The sequence below is a fragment of the Lepus europaeus genome, chromosome 18 (genome assembly GCF_033115175.1).
Source record: "Lepus europaeus isolate LE1 chromosome 18, mLepTim1.pri, whole genome shotgun sequence".
NCBI classification, from domain to species: domain Eukaryota; kingdom Metazoa; phylum Chordata; class Mammalia; order Lagomorpha; family Leporidae; genus Lepus; species Lepus europaeus.
Window position 1 is genome coordinate 46,044,112 of NC_084844.1, and position 21,350 is coordinate 46,065,461.

At 44.5% G+C, this 21,350-nt stretch overlaps 1 protein-coding gene and 1 pseudogene across 1 annotated transcript in view; one reads left to right on the forward strand and one right to left on the reverse strand.

Annotated features, from left to right (window-relative positions):
* The window catches only part of VPS53 (VPS53 subunit of GARP complex), a 150,738-nt gene that overhangs the window by 24,419 nt on the left and 104,969 nt on the right, over positions 1–21,350 (forward strand). Inside the window, exon 5 of the mRNA XM_062215673.1 lies at positions 20,336–20,422. Within this exon, the coding sequence (XP_062071657.1) occupies positions 20,336–20,422 (87 nt within the window). The remainder of the gene's footprint in view (positions 1–20,335; positions 20,423–21,350) is intronic.
* LOC133776787 (protein phosphatase 1 regulatory subunit 14B-like) lies at positions 11,007–11,844 on the reverse strand (annotated as a pseudogene).

Below are 21,350 nucleotides of genomic sequence, written 5' to 3' on the forward strand. Positions count from 1 at the left end.
TCCTCAAAACTCTGAATTGTAAAAAGCTTGGATAAGTGTAGTACAGCCTTCCACCCAGTTCAGGAATCCTTTGTGTAACATCTCTGACCTTTCATTCTCACTACTTTATTAATCCGCTAGACAAACTGATCGAGTTTTGTATAACTGTGATAGGAAGAAACTTCTTTCTTAGACTTACTGAAATAGTAACTTTGACCTCATTGTAATTTCTGATTGATTTTAATTCTGCCAAGTGGACCAGTGTAAGCCTAATCCCTTTTCCTTATTACAGCTTCTGAAATTTAAAATGAGCATTATGTTCCTTTCTAAGTATTTTCTTCTAGGCTGACCATTCTAAGTTTCTTCACCTTTCTGATATAATTTCCAGACCCTTTTGTCATTCTGGTTGCCTTGTCTGGTCAGCAGTTTGTCAGCATCCCTCTGAAATGTGGTTCCCAGGAGTAGATATCTTTGTGTGCACACCATGCTGGACTGTTTACCTCTTTGGTATGGACTGGAGTCATAAACTTGGGAACTGGGGGTTTACAGAGTCTCCCTGAAATTAATTGTAGATTTTTATGTGGATACACATTTATGGAAAAAAAGACTCCTGATTTTTCTAGATTCTGTAAGGAGTTTGAGACTGCAAAAGTTAAGGACCTCTGTTTTAGACATTGTTCTTCCATCACCTTGGATTTGGTGAAATTCTTGTGAGCCGTGTCACACCATTGGCTCCTAGTGAGTTGGCAATCACCTGAAAAAATCCTCAAGTCCAGAGCTGCAAACAGATGCCCCCAGAGTTAAGGAAGTAAGCAGGTGTCTTAAGCACCCTGGTATGCATCCATAGGCATCCATTGTGAGAGAGAGTGTCCTCTCTAAAGAGGACAGCCACAAATCAGGTTTCACCAGTTATTGTCATGTTTGAATGCAGACCTGGAGTTGACAGATCTATCAGTTTTTCAAGAGAATCCAGAGATCCAGATTTTTGTGTGACTCTCCCAGTTTTTAACTATTGGCTTTGTATTTTTCACAAACACTGCAAAGGCCAAACAAAACACATCTGTGGGCCAACAGTTTGCTCTACTGCCTCAGGTCTTTTTTCATATGAACTTCATTTAAACTTTCTCCTCCTCTATTTGTGCAAGAGATTCTTTGAAATTAAATGCCAGACTTTATGTGTCTCAACCTTAATTTCATCTTGCCAGTTTTATGTGATTGCTTCAGCCTGTTGAGACCTTTCAGAATCTTGATGCCCTCATCATTTTGTCAGAGGCAGATTTGTCAGACCTGTCTTCTCTGTCTTCATTCAAGTTGTTGATGGAAAATCAGAGTGCAGTGGATTTGCAGCTGTGTGGCGTGTCATTGGAGGCTTCCTGTTCTTCTCATCCTCTCTTTGGTACAAAGTGCCAGATCCAGAAAACCTCTGACCCCAGCTGTCATGCAGGGTCATATTTCTTCACCTCTCCATGTCTTGATTTCCCCCAAAAAAGGAGGCTAAAAGTACTTGCCTTCTTTACTGTGCATGGAAATATCATAAAAAAATATTAACCAAATCAGCAAAGCATGTTCGACTTCCTAGTTTTCACTCTCAAAATTAGCATGCTACCTATTTGAAGCTTTAGAACAGAAAGAATTAGGCTCTCCAAGACTCTAAACCAGGAAGCTGGTGAGGACTTCATGATATAGCATTGACCTTCATTTTGTGAGAATATGAATTTGTTGTTGTCATTTCTCTAGCAAGAGGGTTTATATCATTTTGAATTTATCCTTTCTCTTTTCTTGGAAGGAAATGAAATCCACTGACTGGTAAAAGTTGAAGAAAATAAATTACTATTAAAAGGACCTTAAATAGTTTAGGAAAAAATGGTGATTGCCACTTGTTTCCTCTTACTAAAACATATTAAATCTGGCCGGCGCCGTGGCTCAACAGGCTAATCCTCCGCCTTGCGGCGCCGGCACACCGGGTTCTAGTCCCGGTCAGGGCACCGATCCTGTCCCGGTTGCCCCGCTTCCAGGCCAGCTCTCTGCTGTGGCCCGGGAGTGCAGTGGAGGATGGCCCAAGTGCTTGGGCCCTGCACCCCATGGGAGACCAGGAGAAGCACCTGGCTCCTGCCATTGGAACAGCGCGGTGCGCTGGCCGCAGCGCGCTACCGCGGCGGCCATTGGAGGGTGAACCAACGGCAAAAGGAAGACCTTTCTCTCTGTCTCTCTCTCACTGTCCACTCTGCCTGTCAAAAATAAAAAAAAAAAAAAACATATTAAATCTAAAAATAACTGGGCTTTTTCAAGTAGATCCTTACTTTTTCCCATTAATAGTGAGAATGGATGGACATTTTTTATTTTTTAATTTTTTTTTTTTTTAAGATTTTCAGAATGCCACAGACAACACTAAACTTAAGAAATTGTTAAAGTCTGGACAGGACCCAGGAGTGCAGCCAGTACATCCCCTTCTAGGGCTCCGTTTCTCAAGTTTTGTTTGGGGCTCTCCGTCATTCCCCAGTCAGGCTGTCTTTCCTCTGGTGCAGAGGTCAAGGTTGGCTTTCCTTTACTTGAGGAATTGAATCCAAGTGAATGTTCAGTTTTGCCTGCTTTGAGAGCACTACTGACCGTGGTTGAGGCAAGGTCTCCTGAGTGTCTGTTGTTTCTCAGTGCAGTATGGCTGGGCTTCGTCTGTCTGCCATGCTTCGTTCTGTTTATTGCACAGGAACTTTGATAGTATCTTTTTGACAGTGGCATATTTGTGGTGTAATTCCAAATTTTTGTCAGTTTCATCTAAAATTCCCCATTTTTAGATAAGGAGTCCAACAGCTATTTTAACTCTGTATACAGTAAAGGACTGAGCATTTTATTTGAATTCTCTAGGGATTGGAGTAATTGGACATTGTCACTAATGTAACATTGGATAGCAGCCTGGTCAAGTGAAAAAAAAATTTGCTTTTTTTTTTTTTAAGTGTGTTTATTTATTTGAGAGTTACAGAGAGAGTGAGAAGCAGAGAGAGAGAGAGAGAGAGAGAGAGAGAGAGTGATCTTCCATCCTCTGGTTCATTCCCCAAGTAGCCAAAGCCAGGGACCAGGAGCTTTATCTGGATCTCCCACATGGGTGGTAGGGGCCCAAGCACTTGGACCATCTTCTGCTGCTTTTGCCAGGCCATTAATAGGGAGCTGGACTGAAAATGGGAAAGCCAGAGCTCATATCCATGCTCATTTGGGGTGCCAGTGTTGCAGGTGGCAACTTTACCTGCTATGCCACAACACAGACCCCAAAACTTGAGCTTCGAATTTTTTTATAAGATTTTATTTATTTATTTATTTGAGAGGTAGTTACAGACAGTGAGAGGGAGAAACAGAGAGAAAGGTCTTCCGTCCACTGGTTTACTCCCAAGTGACCTCAACGGCCGGAGCTGCGCCAATCCGAAGCCAGGAGCTTCTTCCCGATCTCCCATGTGGGTACAGGGGCCCAAGGACTTGGGCCATCTTCTACTGCTTTCCCAGGCCACAGAAGAGAGCTGGATTGGAAGAGGAATAGCCGGGACTAGAACTGGCACCCATATGGGATGCTGGCACCGCAGGCGGAGGATTAACCTGCTTTGCCACAGTACCGGCCCGAGCTTTGAATTTAAAGTTTGTTGTCTATCTATGTGACCTTGAACAAGCTACTTTTCCAAACCCCAGGTTCTCCTTCTGTGATGTGGTGATAGTAATACCTAGCTCAGGGTGGTAGAGATTAGAGTTAAGCCATTTTAAAATACCCAGCACATTATCAAGCTCACTCCTTTTTAGCAAATAGCAGTGATGTTGCTGCTACTGATTGTGATCTAACCTGTTAGAATATTAGTGTTCTTGATTCTGTACATCCAGGCATTTGCCAAGTTCCTGTGGCTTTTCCATCAGTTCCACTCCTGTCCATCGCTACTGCTCTGCGTTACAGCAGCTCTAGGTTTACTCGCTCTGGTTTGTGTATTAGAGCCTCCTTACTGCCCTTGGTGTGCTGTTCTCAGAGAATGGACATTGTAGCATAGCCCACTCATGGTCCAGAATACCTGCTGTTGCATCATAGGTGCTGGTAGCCATTTGCCAGGGTGCAGTGCAGGTGCAGCATCACTCCAGAGGCAGGAAAGTACATCCTCGACACAAGGACAGAATCTTTGGTTTGTGCCAATTTTGGAATTTGAGATTATAGGTAATTCTGTTTCCCTCCTATGCTTTGTTTCAGTAAGTATTATAGCATGTACTATGTGTATGTATATAATATTGTCTTGCTTTACATGTTATAAATCCTGTAATACATAGTTAACTATTTTTACTAAAGACAATTAACTTTTAAAAAATGTTTGTTTATTCATTTTTATTTATTGGAAAGGCAGAGTGACAGAGAGACAGAGTTAGAAACAGAGAAAAAAATCTTTCATCCACTGATTCATTACCTAAGTGTCTGAAACAACCAGGCCTAGGCCAGGCCAAAGCTAGGAGCCAGGAGCTCCATCTGGGTCTCCTACATGTGTGTCAGGGACTCAAGTATTTGAGCCATCCTGTGCTGCCTCCCATGCACATTGGCAGGAAGCTGGATCAGAAGCAGAGGTGGTGGAGCTGGCTTTGTGGCTCAGTAGGTTAAAGCTGTGGCCTGAAGCACCAAAATCCCATATGGGCACTGATTCAAGTCCCAGCTGCTCCAGCTCCCTGCTAATATGCCTGGGAAAGCAATGGAGGATGGCCAAAGTGCTTAGGCCTCTGCACCCATGTGGGAGACCTTTCCAGGTCTTCTTCCGAAGCTCCTGGCTCCTGGCTTCAGCCTGGTCCAGTACCGGTTGTTGTAGCCATTTGGAGAGTGAACCAGCGAATTGAGGATATCTTCCTCTGTCTCTCCCTCTCTCTGTCTATAACTCTACCTCTCAAATAAATAAGTAAATCTTAAGGTTAAAAAAAAAAAAAAAAAAAGCAGAGGTGGAAGTAGAAGTGGTACTTGATCCCATACATTCTAATATGGGATGCAGGAGTCCCAAGTGGCAACTTAACCTGCTGTGCCATTAAGACCCCCATCCCTAGACTTTTAACTTTAATTAAGAGTATTTTTTTAAGATTTTATTTATTTATTTGAGAGGTAGAGTTACAGATAGTGAGAGGGAGACGGAGAGAAAGGTCTACCTTCCTTTGGTTCACTCCCCAAATGGCTGCAATGGCAGAGCTGTGCCGATCTGAAGCCAGGAGCCAGGTGCTTTCTCCCAGTCTCCCACGTGGGTGCAGGGATCCAAGGACTTGGGCCATCTCTACTGCTGTCCTAGGCCATAGCAGAGAGCTGGATTGGAAGAGGAACAGCCCAGACTAGAACCGGCACCCATATGGGATGCCAGCACTTCAGGCGGAGGATTAACCTACTGTACCACCACGTTGGCCAAGAGTAATTTTTAAAAAGATCTTTTTAATTTAATCCTATTGTTTTTCATTTTTCAGGTTCGTTCTTTCATTTGAGAAGCAAAGATAGACAACCAGATTTTCCTTGTGTCTCATCTTGTTTTCAGCAGTTTCACTAAGATGGAGCTAGTGTCTGATGGCTTCTTCTGTTTTTCAAGTTTCCCTGCTTGGAGTCTCTGTATTTTTTGACCTGTGGTTTAATGTCTTTTGTTATTTATTTTCCTTATTTCTCAGCCACATTATCTCTTCAAGTGTTTCTATTCTGTTCTCTCTCCTGCACCTGCAATTCCATTGTATTGGACCATTTCAAACTATCCTGTAGCTGTGGGATTCTTTCTTTTTCCCCTTCTTTGTGTTTGAGTTTACTTTATATTGACAAATTCTTCTTTTTTTTTTTTTTTTTGCTGTGTAAAATGTGATGAGTCAGCTGAAGGAACTCCTCAACTCTGACACCGTGTTCTTTTTTCTAACATTTCTATTTGACTCTTGTAATTTCTAGCCCTCTGCTGTAATTCCCCATCTGTTTACATGCATTGAACACCTTTTCCTTTAGATTGTTTGTAATGTTTTATTCATTTAAAATAAAAGATTTATTTATTTAATTTAATTGACAGAGTTATGCAGAGAGGGAGAGAGAGATCTTCCATCTGCTGGTTCACTCCCCACATGGCCGTAATAACCTGATCTGGGCCAGACTGAAGCCAAGGCCATCCGTTGCTGCTTTCCCAGGCACATTAGTAAGGAGCTGGATTGGAGGTGGAGCAGCTGGAACTCTCCCATAGGGGATGCTGGCATGGCAGGTGGTGGCTTAATTTGCTATGCAACAATGCTGGCCCCTCATCATTACTTTTTAATCTCCTCCTCTACACCCTGTTAGTTCAGATGTATGATTCTTCTCCTTTGTCTCTTGACAATGGGCTCGCTCTCTCTCCCTCTCTCTCTGTTTCTAGCAATAGGGTCTTATGATTTTAATTGACTTTCAGGTATTTTGTGTATAAGAGGAGAGAATGCTCCAGTTTTTCTTGTGAGTATCAGTAGAGGTCCTGAGAAGGAGCCTAAGAGCAGATACAAACTGCCCTGTGTGTATCATTCCAAGAAGGGTTATATACTATCGTACTAACCTACACGTGTCCTTTAGTATTTGCTAAAAATTGTAGTTGATTCCTTCGTGTCTGCAGTGTGGCATCCCCGTCTTCCTCCTGTGTTCTGCCACATGTGAGACAGTCCAGTGGCCTTTCTTTCTTGGGGGAGCATGACCATTCTTGGACTTTAGGATGCTTGATTGTCTTCAACTTTGATTGATTAAAAAAAGGTGATTTTTTTTAAATAAAGAGATTTATTTATTTGAAAGTAAGAGTTATGCAGAGAGAGAAGGAGAGGCAGAGGGAGTGAAGTCTTCCATCTGCAAGTTCACTATGCAATTGGCTGCAACAGCCAGAGCTGAGCCAATCTGAAACCAGGAGCTTCCTCTGGGTCTTCCACGTGGGTGCAGGGGCCCAAGGACTTGGGCCATCTTCCACTGCTTTCCCAGGCCATAGCAGAAAGCTCAATCAGAAGTAGAGCAGCCAGGACTTGAACCGGCACTCATATGGGATGCCGGCACTGCAGGTTGCAGCTTTACCTGCTACGCCACAGCGCTGGCCCCAAGAAAGGTGATTTTTTTTGAAAGATTTGTTTATTTATTTGAAAGTCGGAGTTACACAGAGAGAGAAGGAGAGGCAGAGGCAGAGAGAGAGAGGTCTTCCATCCACTGGTTCACTCCCCAGTTGGCCGCAACGGCCGGAGCTGCACCGATCTGGAGCCAGGAGCCTCCTCCAGGTCTCCCACATGGGTGCAGGGGCCCAAGGGCTTGGGCCATCCTCTACTGCTTTCCCAGGCCATGGCAGAGAGCTGGATTGGAAGTGGAGCAGCTGGGACTCAAACCGGTTCCCATATGGGATGTCGGCACTGCAGGCGGCAGTTTCACTCACTTATGCCACAGTGCCGGCCCGGAAAGGTGATTTTTTAAAACTCCATTTGAGTTTCCTAGGTGAGTGGCAGGGACCCAAGTATTAGAGCCATCACCTGCTGCCTCCTGTGGTGTGCATTAACAGAAAGCTGGGTTGAAAGTAAAGCCAGGACTTGAACTTAGCACTCTGAAATGGGATTTGGGCATTCCGAGTAATGGCTTACCCACGGCACCACAACACCCACCCCGATTTTCTAAAAATTCTTACTTTTAATTTCCAACAATGGCATGTGTCTGTAAAAATAACCACATTCTGTAAAACCACATTCTGTAAAAAATAAACTCATTCTGTAATTTCCAAGAGCTGGATCGGAAGGGGAACAGTCAGGACTCGAACCGGCGCCCATATGGGATGCCAGCACTTCAGACAGCAGCTTTACACGCTACGCCATGGTGCTGGCCCCTATTGCTATATATTTTTTTAAAAATGTATTTATTTATTTATTTGTTTGAAAGGCAGGGTAGCAGAGAGAGGTGTACCGTTCATTAGTTATTTCCCAAATGGCTGCAATGGTCAAACCTGGGCCAGACTAAATCTGGGAGCCTGGAACTCCATCTAGGTCTCTCACATAGGTTATATTGCTACATTTTTAACAGCTTTTTTAAACTCTAGTTTACATACAATACATGTGTTTAAAATACACTATTCAGTGGTTTTTGATAGATCACATTATTAATCTTTTTTTTTTTTTTTTTTTTGACAGAGAGAGACAGAGAAAGGTGTCTTCCTTTTTTCCGTTGGTTCACCCCCAAGTAGCCGCTATGGCCGGTGTGCTGCGCCGATCCGAAGCCAGGAGCCAGGTGCTTCCTCCTGGTCTCCCATGCGGGTGCAGGGCCCAAGCATTTGGGCCATCCCCCACTGCCTTCCCGGGCCACAGCAGAGAGCTGGACTGGAAGAGGAGCAACCAGGACAGAATCTGGCATCCCAACCAGGACTAGAACCCGGGGTACCAGAATTATTAATCTTAAAAATATATAAAGGGCCTGGTGCTGTGGCTTAGTGGGTAAAGCCGCTGATTACAGTGCTGTTTTCCCGTATGGGCACCAGTTTGAGTCCCCGCTGCTCCACTTCTGATCCAGCACTCTGCTCTGGCCTGGAAAGGCAGTAGAGGATGACCCAAGTCCTTGGACTCCTGTGGGAGACCCTGAGGAAGCTCTTGGCTCTTGGCTTTGGATTGGCACAGTTCTGCCTATTGCAGCCATCTGGAAGTGAACCATTGATGGAAGACCTCTCTCTCTTTGCCTCTGCTTCTCTGTAATTCTGACTTTCAAATAAAATAAATCTTTAAAATATATGTATATATATATATATAACATACAATTTATGATTTTAACCATTTTAAGTGTCCAGTGGCACTTAACAACCATCAATGCTTCTATTCCAAAACATATTTGTCATCTCAGATAGGAATTCTGAAGTCTCCAAGCAATAAGTCCTCCTTCTATCTCCCTAGTTTTCTGTAGCATTTAATTTACTTTTTCTCTTTATGAAATTGCCTAGTCTAGGTCCTTCTTGTAAGTGGAGTCCAACAACATTGACCTTGAGTAGCTGACATTTTCACATAGAATGTCTTCAGGGTTCATTCATGTTGTAGCATGTGTCAGGACTTCATTCCTTTTGATGGATGAATAGTATTCCATTGCATAGAAAATACTACATTTTGTTTATACATCCATTTGTTCGTGGACTCTTGGGTTGTTTGCACTTTTTGGCTATTGTAAACAGTTCTGCAGTGTACATCGGCATGTTCAACATCTGTTCAAGTCGCTGCTCTCAATGCCTTTCAGTGAATACCTGGGGAGTGGAATTGCTGGATGATGTGGCAATTTTTAATCATTTCAGAATTTAATTTCTTGGGACACTTTTTTCCATATTCTGAACTTTAATAGATTTTTTTCCATTAGACACAGAATACATTATCACAGGCATACTTCCTGTTTTTGTCTTCATTTAATCCAGACTATGGGTTTCAGATTAGCTCTAGCATCCTTTTTTTTTTTTTTTTTTAAGATTTATTTTATTTATTTGAAAGACAGAGTTACAAAAAGAGGTAGAGATTGAAAGAGAGGTCTTGCATCTGCTAGTTCACTCCCCAAATGGCTGCAACAGCTGGAGTTGAGCCCATCCAAAGCCAGGAGCTTCCGGGTCTCCCACATGGATGCAGGGGCCCAAGGACCTAGACCATCCTTTGCAGCTTTCCCAGGCACATTGGCAGGAATGCTGGATTGAAAGTGGAGCGGCCAGGGCTAGAACTGGCATCCATATGGGTTGCTGGCACTTCAGGCCATGGCTTTAACCCACTGTGTCACAGCGCCAGCCCCTAGCTCTGGCATCTTAAGCTTTTGTATTCAGTATCTTATAATAGAGATACTCTCCCCTAATAAGAATAAAACCACACTGGGGTTTTTTTGTTTGTTTGTTTGGTTGGTTGGTTGGTTTTTTAGTTAGTAAGTCCAGCAGTTGTACTGTTTCCTTCCTGACCTTAGAAACACAAGTCCCACTTGTCTGTAACATGATTATTGAAAATAGCTTTAGGAAAATAGCATGCCAAAAAGGAACAGTGAAGTTTATTATTCTTCTGAGGCATTGCCACATAAGTTGGCACTCCCTGGGAACCAAGAAAGGAAAGTTAAGTATAACTTTTGCCATCTACCTGTCTCCTCATTAAATTGAAGCAGTCACAAGTGTAGACTAAGATTTCTGCATCCAAAGAGGAAAATGCCATTCATGACTACGGTGGCTGCTCTGGCTCTTCCCCAACTCCTCTTGCTTTTGACTGCTTGTAGTTAGAGATTTTGTAAGGAAGATTCCATCCTGGGTTTGCGGGTGTGCATTAGAAAAATTGCAGTGTTACTGCTGACAGAGCAGCGCTTTCTGGGTTTCAGGTCCTTCACACAAGAAGTCATTCAGATGTGTCTGAACAATGGATAGGAAGCTGAAACTCTGTGTGTAAGAACTTGACCTCCTCTCCCCTCTTCCCACCTTCATTTGTGGAGGTGCAGGATTTAGAATAGCACAGACTCAGTGCTGTGGTTGTTCTGTCAGCATTTCCATTTTTAAATCTGTATTTTCAGGAGTCTGTATTGTAGCTGAAAATTTCCTCTGCTCTAATTTGGACTCTGAGAAGGAGATTAATTTTGTCAAACCAGAGATAGTACTTTTTTAGTATGTTTCAGTTTGGTGTTCTGTAGTCATCTAGATTAAAGTCTTGAATATACCAGAAAATGATTTTCCTCCATATGGTATTGCCTTACATGCCACAAAATCTAATTTCTGTTTTCACATTGTATCGTGGACTCTCAATATACACTGTGTCCTTCTATATTCTTTTCTTTTTTTTTCTGCACCAGAGGCATACCCTAGCTTTATTAAAGGGCCCGCACTGCAAAGTCAGTATAAAAGCACAAAAAGTCCCATCCACTTAATAACAATAAGAGAACTCTAAAAATGGGAAACAAAGTGGTTGGGAAGAAGCCCCTCTGCCAGGGGCACAGGGAGCCCTGCTCATGGCAGGAGGCGTGGCTGCAGGGTCCCCAGCATTGCTGTTGCTATGAGGTTGGGGGCAGCAATTGTCCTGCAGGTGCCACCGTTCATTGGGGTCAGGGACCTTTACTTCTTCTGGGGTGCACTCAGCTTCTGTGTGCCCCAGATCTGGTCAGGCAGGCCAGAAATGAAGGCCTCAATGGGTTTGTAACAGTCAACCAGCAGCTCACTGACCTGGCAGCCTGGGTATCGTACCTCTCCAAGTCCAGGAGCTCATCCACATCAATCTCTAGCTCTGGGATCTCCTCTTCCTAGCAGTCGTAGAGGCGTGTGAGCTGCTCCAGGAACCACTCCTCCAGGTTGAGGCGCTTCCATGGCTCCTTGAGGTCACACTTCACAGTGACCCTTTCCTTGGCGCCTCACAGGACCCTCATGTCCGTGCATCCCAGTCCTCGCCTTTAGCCCCAGGGAGGCTCTGAAAGTAGGCCCTGGGCCGCTGCTGCCCAGTCTGGGGACCAGGGCCGCTGTCCGCCATGCGGCAGCCAGAGCAAGTGCGTGTGCTGGGCCCTTCCTTGTGCTGCCGCCTCTGGGGCGCCCGCTGGCTGGCTCTGGGCCGCTGGCTCAGGTTAGCTTGCAGGCTCACCTGCCGCATGTAGAGGCCGGCAGACCTGGCCTGATCACACCCCGCCCCCTCCCTGCCGATCCACCTCCTTTGATATTCTTAAATTTGATAACCTAGAATACAGGAGGTAGGCAAAATCCATTAGTGCCACTCTAAAACAGCCCTGGATTAGAAGGGAGACATTTCTTCTGGAGATATACTTACTGATAAGTAAATCTGATGATCAAAACACTGTCTTTCAACAAGCACGAGAAGTGAGTTGAGGGGTCTTTACACCACCTCAGATCTAATTACCAAGCCTTGCCTTCTTGTCATTCTTGAACTTCTCTTGTTCTCCGGCATCTGGGAACAGTAAGGATGGATAGTGTATTGTTATTCCTCTGATAAGACTGGTATCATAACCTAGGCCAAGGGCTGCTTCTATTAAGTCAGAAATCTATTCTTTATTTTCACTTAATGCTAGGAGATTCTGATCTTCGTAGATTTCTGATACTAAATTAGCCTCTTGTGTGCAGATTTAGATACCACTTGTCAGCCCTGAAGATCACTAGAATTAAGCATGTACTGTTACAAAACTAGTACATTTTTTTTTGACTGATTCATTGTAAGGAGAGACTCATTGCTTTGCATGAGTTGCTTTTGTAAAACATAAATTTTGAGTCCTTTGCCTTGATCTATATTGCTAATGTTTTATTACATTATAAATGTTTCTCTTCCACTCTACAAAACATTGTTGCACATATTACTTTACTTGATTCTCACAGAGATGTGAATTAGACCATGTAGATGATGGTCTCTTCATTTTATACATGAAGAAGCAGGCTCTTGGACATTCTGTGACTTGCCTAAAATCACATTCAGTAAGTTAATCACACATCCAGGTTTTTTGATTCCTGATAGGCTACATCCTTGTACATACAAAATTTATTATTCTTTTTTTTTTAAGAATTATTATTCATTTAAAAGAATTATTCTTTTTTTTACTTGAAAGGCAGAGTTACACAAAGAGCAAGAGACAGAGAGAGAGAGATCTTCCATCAGCTGGTTCACTCCCCAAATGGCCACAATGCCAAGGGCCAGGCCAAGCTGAAGCCAGGAGCCTAGAACTCCATCCCATGTGGATGGCAGAAGCCTAATTACTTGGGCCATCTTCTCCTGCTTTCCCAAGGCACATTAGCTGGGAGTTGGATTGGAAGTGCAGTAGCCTGGCCTTGAACTAGCACTCCTATGGGATGCTGGTGTTGCAGATGGTAGCTTAACCCACTGTGCCATAACAATGGCCCCCAAAATTCTAAACAGTGACAAAAGTTTTAAAGCAGATTTGGAAGCTACTTTTTGTCACTACAGAACCTGAAAAGTTAACTGATTTGCAAGGGAACCCAGTGGTCTCATTAACCAGTGGGATCTCCCTTAGCATAATAAAGAAACTGGACTGAGAAAAGAACTCAAGAATGAAAACAACAGTGCACGAAGGGTAACTGAACATATAGGCACCACTGAGGTCCCAAAGAGGTGAGATAGAAGGAGAGAGAATCATCCAGGTAGAGCCCCCAAGGGATCCATCACCCAAAGGGCATTTGGTGCTTAGAAGGGTCTCCAGAAACCCCTGCAGGGACAGAGTCACCCCAGAAGGACATTTTCTCCGGACTGAAGACCCATGATATAGATGAGCACTACTAAATGGCTAAAGTTAGAAGTCACAGTAAGATAGGGCATGAGGATGAACTAAGCAGCCTCTAACTTGGCAACTGGAAGTCTTAGCTGTTTGTGGGAAGTCGTCCTCTGTTAAACTTGGACGAGTTGTTCTTGAAATGTTCTCTGTTTCCTAAAGTATTGAATTTCTGTACCTCTTATTTGGCAAAAGCAGCTGAGACTCTTTCTTAAACATTTCTTTTTCTTTTGGCGTTTGGAGTCGTTCCTTTCAGTGTGCACCTCCTCAAGGGTTACATTTCATCAGAGGAAGCCGTGCGTGAATGCACCCCCACCCCCAGCTATTTCAGGGCTGGCGTATTCTGTTGTGGGTGATAACAGATATAAGCAGAACTTTAAAATGTAAGTGTTTAGTCTTGTTTGGACACTGCTAAATTTGTGTCCCAGCCCTGTCTCCTAAAAACAATAAAAATGAGCTCCTTGGTTCATATTTTAAGTGGATATGGTTTGCATAAATCATAAATAAAAGTAACCTATGTGGAACAGAGCATTTTAATAAATAAGGTGAGAATTACTCCCTTTACTTCTTGCATTCTTTAGATTTGTGCACTTGGAAAGACGTCTGTGCTTTACATAAAGCCCCTTTCTCCTCAAGGTTTCTGAATGGTTTCTTATGGAAGAATTAGTGTTAACACTACTGATTGTCGTCTGCCGAGTGCCCATCTGGCTTCTGACCAGGGCTGCCAGGCCCAGGAGGCGCCGTGCTGTGCGTGGGCAGCCATCCGGGGCTGGAGAGTCCTGCAGCCTCTGCTATCGCCTGGCATCAGTGTGGGGAACAGGACGCACTGTCGCTGTTGCGGAGGATTCTTAAAGCTCCTTTGCTTCAGCTGGGGATGCCCTGTTTCCATAGCAACAGCCCTTCGTGGTGCCAGGGTGGCCAGTAGTTCAAAAGACAGGACTTTCCGCAAATGGAAACTACTTAAAACTAAGTGTCCACCTTCAGTGGCTTTTTTGTGGGACTTATCCGATGTGGTAGCCTTCATCAGTGTTTCTACTGTCTAGAGAATTCTCTTGTTTACCAAATGACACTGAACGATTCCTTATTCAAACATCTGGTATCATTCTTGTCTTACAGTTATTTATGTTTCTTACAAGCTTTCAAAGACATGTCCCCTGTTTAGTGATCCTTTTCTTTCAGTATCTAGCACAGTACACATAGTAGCCATTCACCTTTTTTTTTTTTTTTTAAAGATTTATTTATTTGAAAGTCAGAGTTACACAGAGAGAGGAGAGACAGAGAGAGAAAGGTCTTCCATCCACTGGTTCACTCCCCAGTTGGCCACAATGGCTGGAGCTGCGCCAATCCGAAACCAGGAGCTAGGAGCTTCTTCCAGGTCTCCCATGCAGGTGCAGGGCCCCAAGGACTTGGGCCATTTTCTACTGCTTTCCCAGGCCAAGAAGCAGAGAGCCAGATCAGAAGTGGAACAGCTGGGACTCTTAACCAGCGCCCATATGGGATGCCAGCACTGCAGGCAGTGGCTTTACCCGCTATGCCACAGCACCGGCTCCAGGATTCACTTTTTAGTGAAAGATTGAGCCAAACTTTTAAACTTTTTCTATAGAGCATTTCATTTTGAACATGAAAACCATTTCTCTGAGTATGCCTGCAGATATTGAACTTCATCAGCTTACCTGGAAAGCAGTAAGATTGATCAACAAGCTTTGACTGTTAGAAGGATAGCTCCATCTAAGACAGTGCACTTTGGGAGATCTAGCAGTAATATTCATAGTTGCTGTGTAGAGAGCTCCTTTATGGGTTTGATGTTTTATATACTCAGGACTCTCTTGGTTGCAGAAGACAAAAATCCTGACATAAACTACCTTAAGCAGAAATGGAGATTTTTGAGGAAGGATGCTGTTTTGTCTTGTTTTGAAGGAGAGGTTGAATAGTGTGGCCATTGTTAGAGTGATGCCTCAGCTGGGTTTGTTAAACTACTGAGGTGCAGACTGGAACAGTGCTCAGTAACTCTGTCTCAACTTCAGCATCTCTACCTGGAGGCCAGCCTCCTGCCATTACTGGGGAACCTCACTGCTGTTTAACCCAGTCTCACATCTGGGGGCTCCTACCACCAGAATGAGATGAAATCTGTTTCCCAATTCTAGTTCAGGGAAGTTACAAGATAAATCTGAGTTGGCCCAGCTCAGAACATGTCTACTCTTTGCACAGCAGACTCTGTAATAATCCAGTAAGAGGAAGATTTGCAAGAGGAGGGAAGAGCACTGAGGCCACAGTTCCAAAGACACATACTACTGACCCTGTATTCCTTCCTAACAAAAGAGCTCTGAGAGGGGCCGGCACCGTGGCACACTAGGTTAATCCTCCGCCGGCAGCGCCAGCATCCCATATGGGCGCCAGTTCTAGTCCCGGTTGCTCCTCTTCCAGTCCAGCTCTCTGCTGTGGCCCAGGAAGGCAGTGGAGGATGGCCTAAGTGCTTGGATCCCTGCACCCACATGGGAGACCAGGAAGAAACACCTGGCTCTTGGCTTCAGATTGTCGCAGCGCCGGCCATAGCGGCCATTTGGGGAATGAACCAATGGAAGACCTTTCTCTCTGTCTCTCTCTCTGTCCGTAACTCTACCTCTCAAATAAATAAATAAAAATCTTTCTTAAAAAAAGAAAAAGAAAAGAGAAAAGAAAGATCTCTGAGAAAGATGACCTGATTTTGGTTGCCTCCTAGAGATGACACAGATTGACAGGGGTCACGTTAGTCAGTGGCAAGGCCAAAGGTCGAATCCCAGTGTGCTGATTCAAAATCCCGTGCTTTTAACTAAACAACATGCCACTTTTCCATACAGTATAAAAGAAAAGAGAACCAGAAGATAAATGTAACATTGGAGAAGAAAAATGGTAGCCAAATAGTGGGAAAAGCTGCTTTTCTTCCCAGTAATCTTATTTTTTCAAAGAACAATCTAAAACCATACCAGTTGTTCTGAACACGAACAGCCTTTCCTCCTTCCTCCACCAGCCACAAATGGGATCTCTGTTTAAAATCTCTGAAAGGCTGCCTGCGCACTCACAGAGTGAAGGCACTATAGCTCTCTCATAGAGCAAACTGCAAAATCAGATGCATCTTAAGAGCGACAGGGGATGTTTACTTCTCAAGGCGCCGCCATTGGATCAGAGTCCCTCTATCTACACAGGAGGCAGACAACAATTCCGCAAAAAAAAAAAAAAAAGAAAGAAGACAGCAGAGTCTGCGCAGGTCCCATGCTGCTTATCTTCCAAGCACACGACCTAGGGTGGCTTTGCGAGCCTGCTCAGAGTCTGCTTCAGGAGGCAAGGAAAATTAAGAGGAGCCGCTACTGCTGGCAGTGCACAGAAGTACACAGCTACTGTCACTGGTTTTGCCGAGCTTTCTAGGCTAGCTCAGTGGTCTCCTGGTTACAGAATTTGAGTTGCTGCTGAAGGCCACTCCGTGACTGCTTCTTAATGCCACCCTCCCATGCAGGCTGTGGCCACGCTCCAGTGCTCAATTCTGGAACTCCGGGTAGGGGTAGAAACTCAGGGCGATTGAAAGCAGACATTTTGGGGAGATTTGTTCTGTTTTTAATCCACGTATAGCTTGGAATGGAAAAGCAGCCACATTTTATTTTAAAGAGAGCCTAGAGACAGTGCCACAATCTTTCTTTCAACACATTTTCTGATTAACCATGTAGTAAGAATGTTTTAACATTCTTTAAAAATAAGATTGTTTCCCTTTGTAGGTCTTATGATGCTTCCAAATACAAAAAAAATGCTCTTCTCTCTGTGTTACAGAAGGTTTGTGATCACATACGAGTGTGAGTGTGTGTGTGTGTGTGTGTTAAAAATGGATGTGCTTGATAGAGTGGATACTTCAGAGGAACCTTTTTGACTCTGGAAAAAGAATTACATTAAATTTCTCCAACTTTAGTACATGATTATAACAAGCAAAAGTATTCCAGCCTGAAAAAAACCTGGCAGACAGATTATCTTTCTTGAAGGCTGTGAAATGTGAGGGTGTGCAAGTCTTACGTGTTTGCTGGAAGGGAAGTCTGGTGCCCTCAGCACAGTCCTGGTCAGAAGCCAGATCAGTGATGAGTGAGAAAAGGGGCTAAGAACCCCCTCTCTGAGGAGTGTCACGCAGACTCCTTCAGACTTTAGATCTCATGGTAGAACTTGGCCCTGTATGCATTCCTAGCCACATTTCCTGTTTCTTAGGGCATTTGGCTAGAAGACACTACAGTGGTTGCCATCCCATTAGCACATCATAACATGATACCACACGCAGTATCCCAGAATTCTATGCCAGCCATGCCAAGGTCAGTCCTTTCTAGTGGGCAGAGGCCTCCATGGTGCTTTCTTATAAAGTTTTTAGAAAGTTCCTGTGGGTTTAGAAAGCATCATCTCAAACTGGCACCCATATGGAATGCCAGTGTTGCAGGCAATGACTTAACCCGTGCCTCCACAGCTCCAGCCCGTGAAAATGGACTGTTGATTTCCAGTTCACCACCACCATGTCTGCCCATTGAACCTATCCCTTCTCCTATCTTCCTGGCTCAGTAAATGGAACCATTCACTGACTTTTTTTTTTTTTTTTTTTTTTAAGATTTATTTATTTGTTTGAAAGGCAGAGTTACAGAGGGGCAGAAGCAGAGAGAGAGAGAGAGAGATCTCCCATCTGCTGGCCCACTCCCCAAACGGCTGCAAAGGCCAGAGCTGCACCAATCCGAAGCCAGGAGCCTGGAACCTCTTCCAGGTCTCCCACGTGAGTGCAAGGGCCCAAGGACTTGAGCCATCCTGTACTGCCTTGCCAGGCCACAGCAGGGAGCTGGATTGGAAGTGGAGCAGCTAGAACTAGAACAGGTGCCCACATGGGATGCCGGCACTGCAGATGACGGTTTCATCCTCCATGTCACAGTGCTGGCCCCACTGACTTTTCAAACCAAAAGCTAGGAGTGATCTACGAGCCTTCCCTGGCCATCAGTGAATCCTGAAGGGTGCATCTCTGTGCAAACCCCAAATTGCCCACTGTTTCTGGTCCCCAAGAGCTACCTCCCCATCCGTGATTAGACAACTTCAGCAGCTTCCTAACAGTTCTTTCTCTAGTGTGTGCACTCCTTCTTCTGTATAAGGCCTTGGCCACATAGCAGCCAGCATGGGCTGTTGTACGCATAAACCATACTCCAGCTCCTTGTTTAAGACCCTGCAATGTTTTCTCATTGCGCTTAGCATAGAATCTCATGCTTCTTACCAGGCCTGTGAGGCCTTCCATGCCCTGGCTCTTGCCTACCTCTGAATATTGCAGAATACTTCCTACTCCGATTATGGCATTACCATCTGCTGCCTCTCTTTTTGGTCTCCAAACCACCAAGGTCTTTTGGTCTCAGGGTCTTTGCTGTTGCTCTTCTGTCTCCTTGGAATTCTCCTGCTCTACATCTACAAATCCTGTGTCTTCCCTACCTCTGGGGTCCAGTTCATACAGTGTGTCTCAGGACACCCTCTGACCACTGTTTTCCACATTCTTGTCACTCTGCTTAGTTCCTTCTCTGTACCTAACACACTCAGACATTTTCTTCTTTTTTTCTTTAGTTTCTTTTCCAATATCTCCTCCTTTCACTTCTCAGAGTAAGTTCCATGCGGACAGGGAGAGTGACCAGAAGCTATCTTGTCTACCATTGGATTCTCAGTGCTTAGAGTAATACATGATATATGGGAGGTGTTCAGGAAGGCCCTGCTGAATGATTGACAGAGTGCAGGGGTTAGTGAAATGCTGACTGGTGTGGGTGGCACTCAGAGCTTAGTCAGCTGGAGGGAGTCTTCAGCCACTGGACACTGAAGAACACATGTTCCACATGTGTGTGGCATTAGCACCGTCAAGGGCCTCTTCTATTACTTCCTCTACTTGCAGGAGATACTGTGGGTGGTGATACTTTCAATGTGTAGCATTCATCTCTGGGGAGCAGGAGTGATTTCAGTGCAAATATTTAGCTTACCATTAGCTTTTTTAAAAAATATTTATTTATTCAAAAGTTAGAGTTACACAGAGAGAAGGAGAGGCAGAGACAGAGAGAGAGGTCTTCCATCCTCTGGTTCACTCCCCCAGTGGCTGCAACGGCCAGAGCTAGGATGATCTGAAACCAGGAGCCAGGAGCTTCTTCCAGGTCTCCCACGCTGGTGCAGGGGCCCAAGTGCCTGGGCCATCTTCTACTGCTTTTCCAGGCCATAGCAGAGAGCTGGATTGGAAGAGGAGCAGCCGGGACTAGAACCGGTGTCCACATGGGATGCCGGCACTGCAGACAGAGGCTTAACCTGCTGCGCCACCACTAGCCCCTACCATTAGCTTTTAAGTGTTCCTTTCTGACTTCATTGGTTGCAAGTGAGATATTCGTGTCTTTATTGATTCTGGAGTCCCCATGCACAGTCCCTATTTCTTTGAATAAGGACTTATTTCTTTTAATAAGGCACAGTCTTTTGGAACTTTTGGAACTTCCAAATCCAGAGCTTCCCCTGTCCCCAACATAGAGCCCATCTCTGTCTCCTATAGACTTGTGCAGGCACACAATTGTGCATGTCCTGTTTATTGTCATCACCAACATGTAGTAATCAGTGAGATGGAGGGAATCAGTTCAGTTTTTAAATTAAAACTTTATGGGGCCTGGCATTTTGGTGTAGCAGATAAAGCCGCTGCTTACGACACTGATAGCCTATACCAGAGTGCTGGTTTGAGTTCCAGCTGCTCTACTTCCATTCCAGCTCCCTGCTAATGTCCCTGGGCCCCTGCCACCCATGTGGGAGACCCAAATGAAGTTTCTAGCTCCTGGTTTCAGCCTGGCCCAGCCCTGGCTCTTGCAAGCATTTGAGAAGTGAACCAGCAGATGAAAGATCTTTCTCTGTCTCTGTCACTCTGCCTTTCAAATAAAAAGATAAACAAATAGTTAAAGTAAAACTTTATGATGCTGATCGGTAAGAGTCCGGAGTATTTGTAACCAAATACTGGACTCTGGAGGTCTCTACTACTTTGGTAGTAAAATAGTTGGTGAAGGCACAGTGAATCAAGAGAGCTTTGTGGATATTTTCGGTGGAGGCTGGAATTGACTGTATTGTAGTGACGGGAGCTGGCTTGCACTGCTGCTTATGCTTCACTTACTTCTCTTATTCTAGGCACTTGAAGAGGCCCAGAAGGCTATTCAGCAACTCTTTGGCAAAATCAAAGACATCAAAGACAAGGCAGAAAAATCAGAGCAAATGGTAAGTTTTTTTTTTAAACCAAAAGAGGAAGTTAACTTCTCCTCCAGTCATGCTAAGTAACAGGCTTTTTCCTCCCACTTCCTGTCAACTTCAGTCACCCACATTCTACACCAAGCCCCTGTGAGTCCATTCCAGATCATTCATGCAGAGCTGCTAGACAGCAGTGACTCACCATCCCTGCTGCCCTACATCTACAGCCCTGCTTTTAGAAAGGAAAGCTTGTCTTTTTCCTTCCCCCAAAATAGTTTCATAGTCATTTTGGATTCCTTTCTCTTGGATTTGTTTATACCACGCATTTTCTCAATTAAGGTATGTGATTAGTAACTTGGTAGCACCGTGAACCTGGGCCTGCATCTGGGATGTGGGATGTATTCCACCCAGGAAACACACACATGTGGTTTTGATGAAGTTCTCACTCTACAAATTCAGGATCCCCAATGGCGACCTCACAAGGGCACTCTGCTGACTGCACATTCAGTATTCACCCACTCCTCCATCATGGGAGGCTCCTGGGTTGAAATCATAGGTCACATAAGGCCCCCGAATTCCAGTTTCCTCAACTGTAAGATAAGAACAACTGCACCTACCCCACAGTGTTGTGAAAATTCACCATGTGAAGGACACTGGGCATCATACTGGGGATTTGGATCTGCGGTCCTTCCCCAAGGGGGCACTCCCCTCTATACCATTTGGGGCTGCTGAAGCATGGTCATCAGGAGTCAAGTGCATCTTTTGCTAGAGTTTATTGTACTCAGGTCTCTTGCTCATCGCCATTCTTATGATTCCAGTTTTACAGTTATGGTCTGTGTGCCCTCTTCCAGCCAAAGGGGTACAGTGACAGTGTGACTGAGCTGCTTGTAAAGTTACTACACTTCGCGTTTTAAAGCAGTTTGCTTTCCTGGACAGTGCTTTGCCAAAGGGAAGAAGA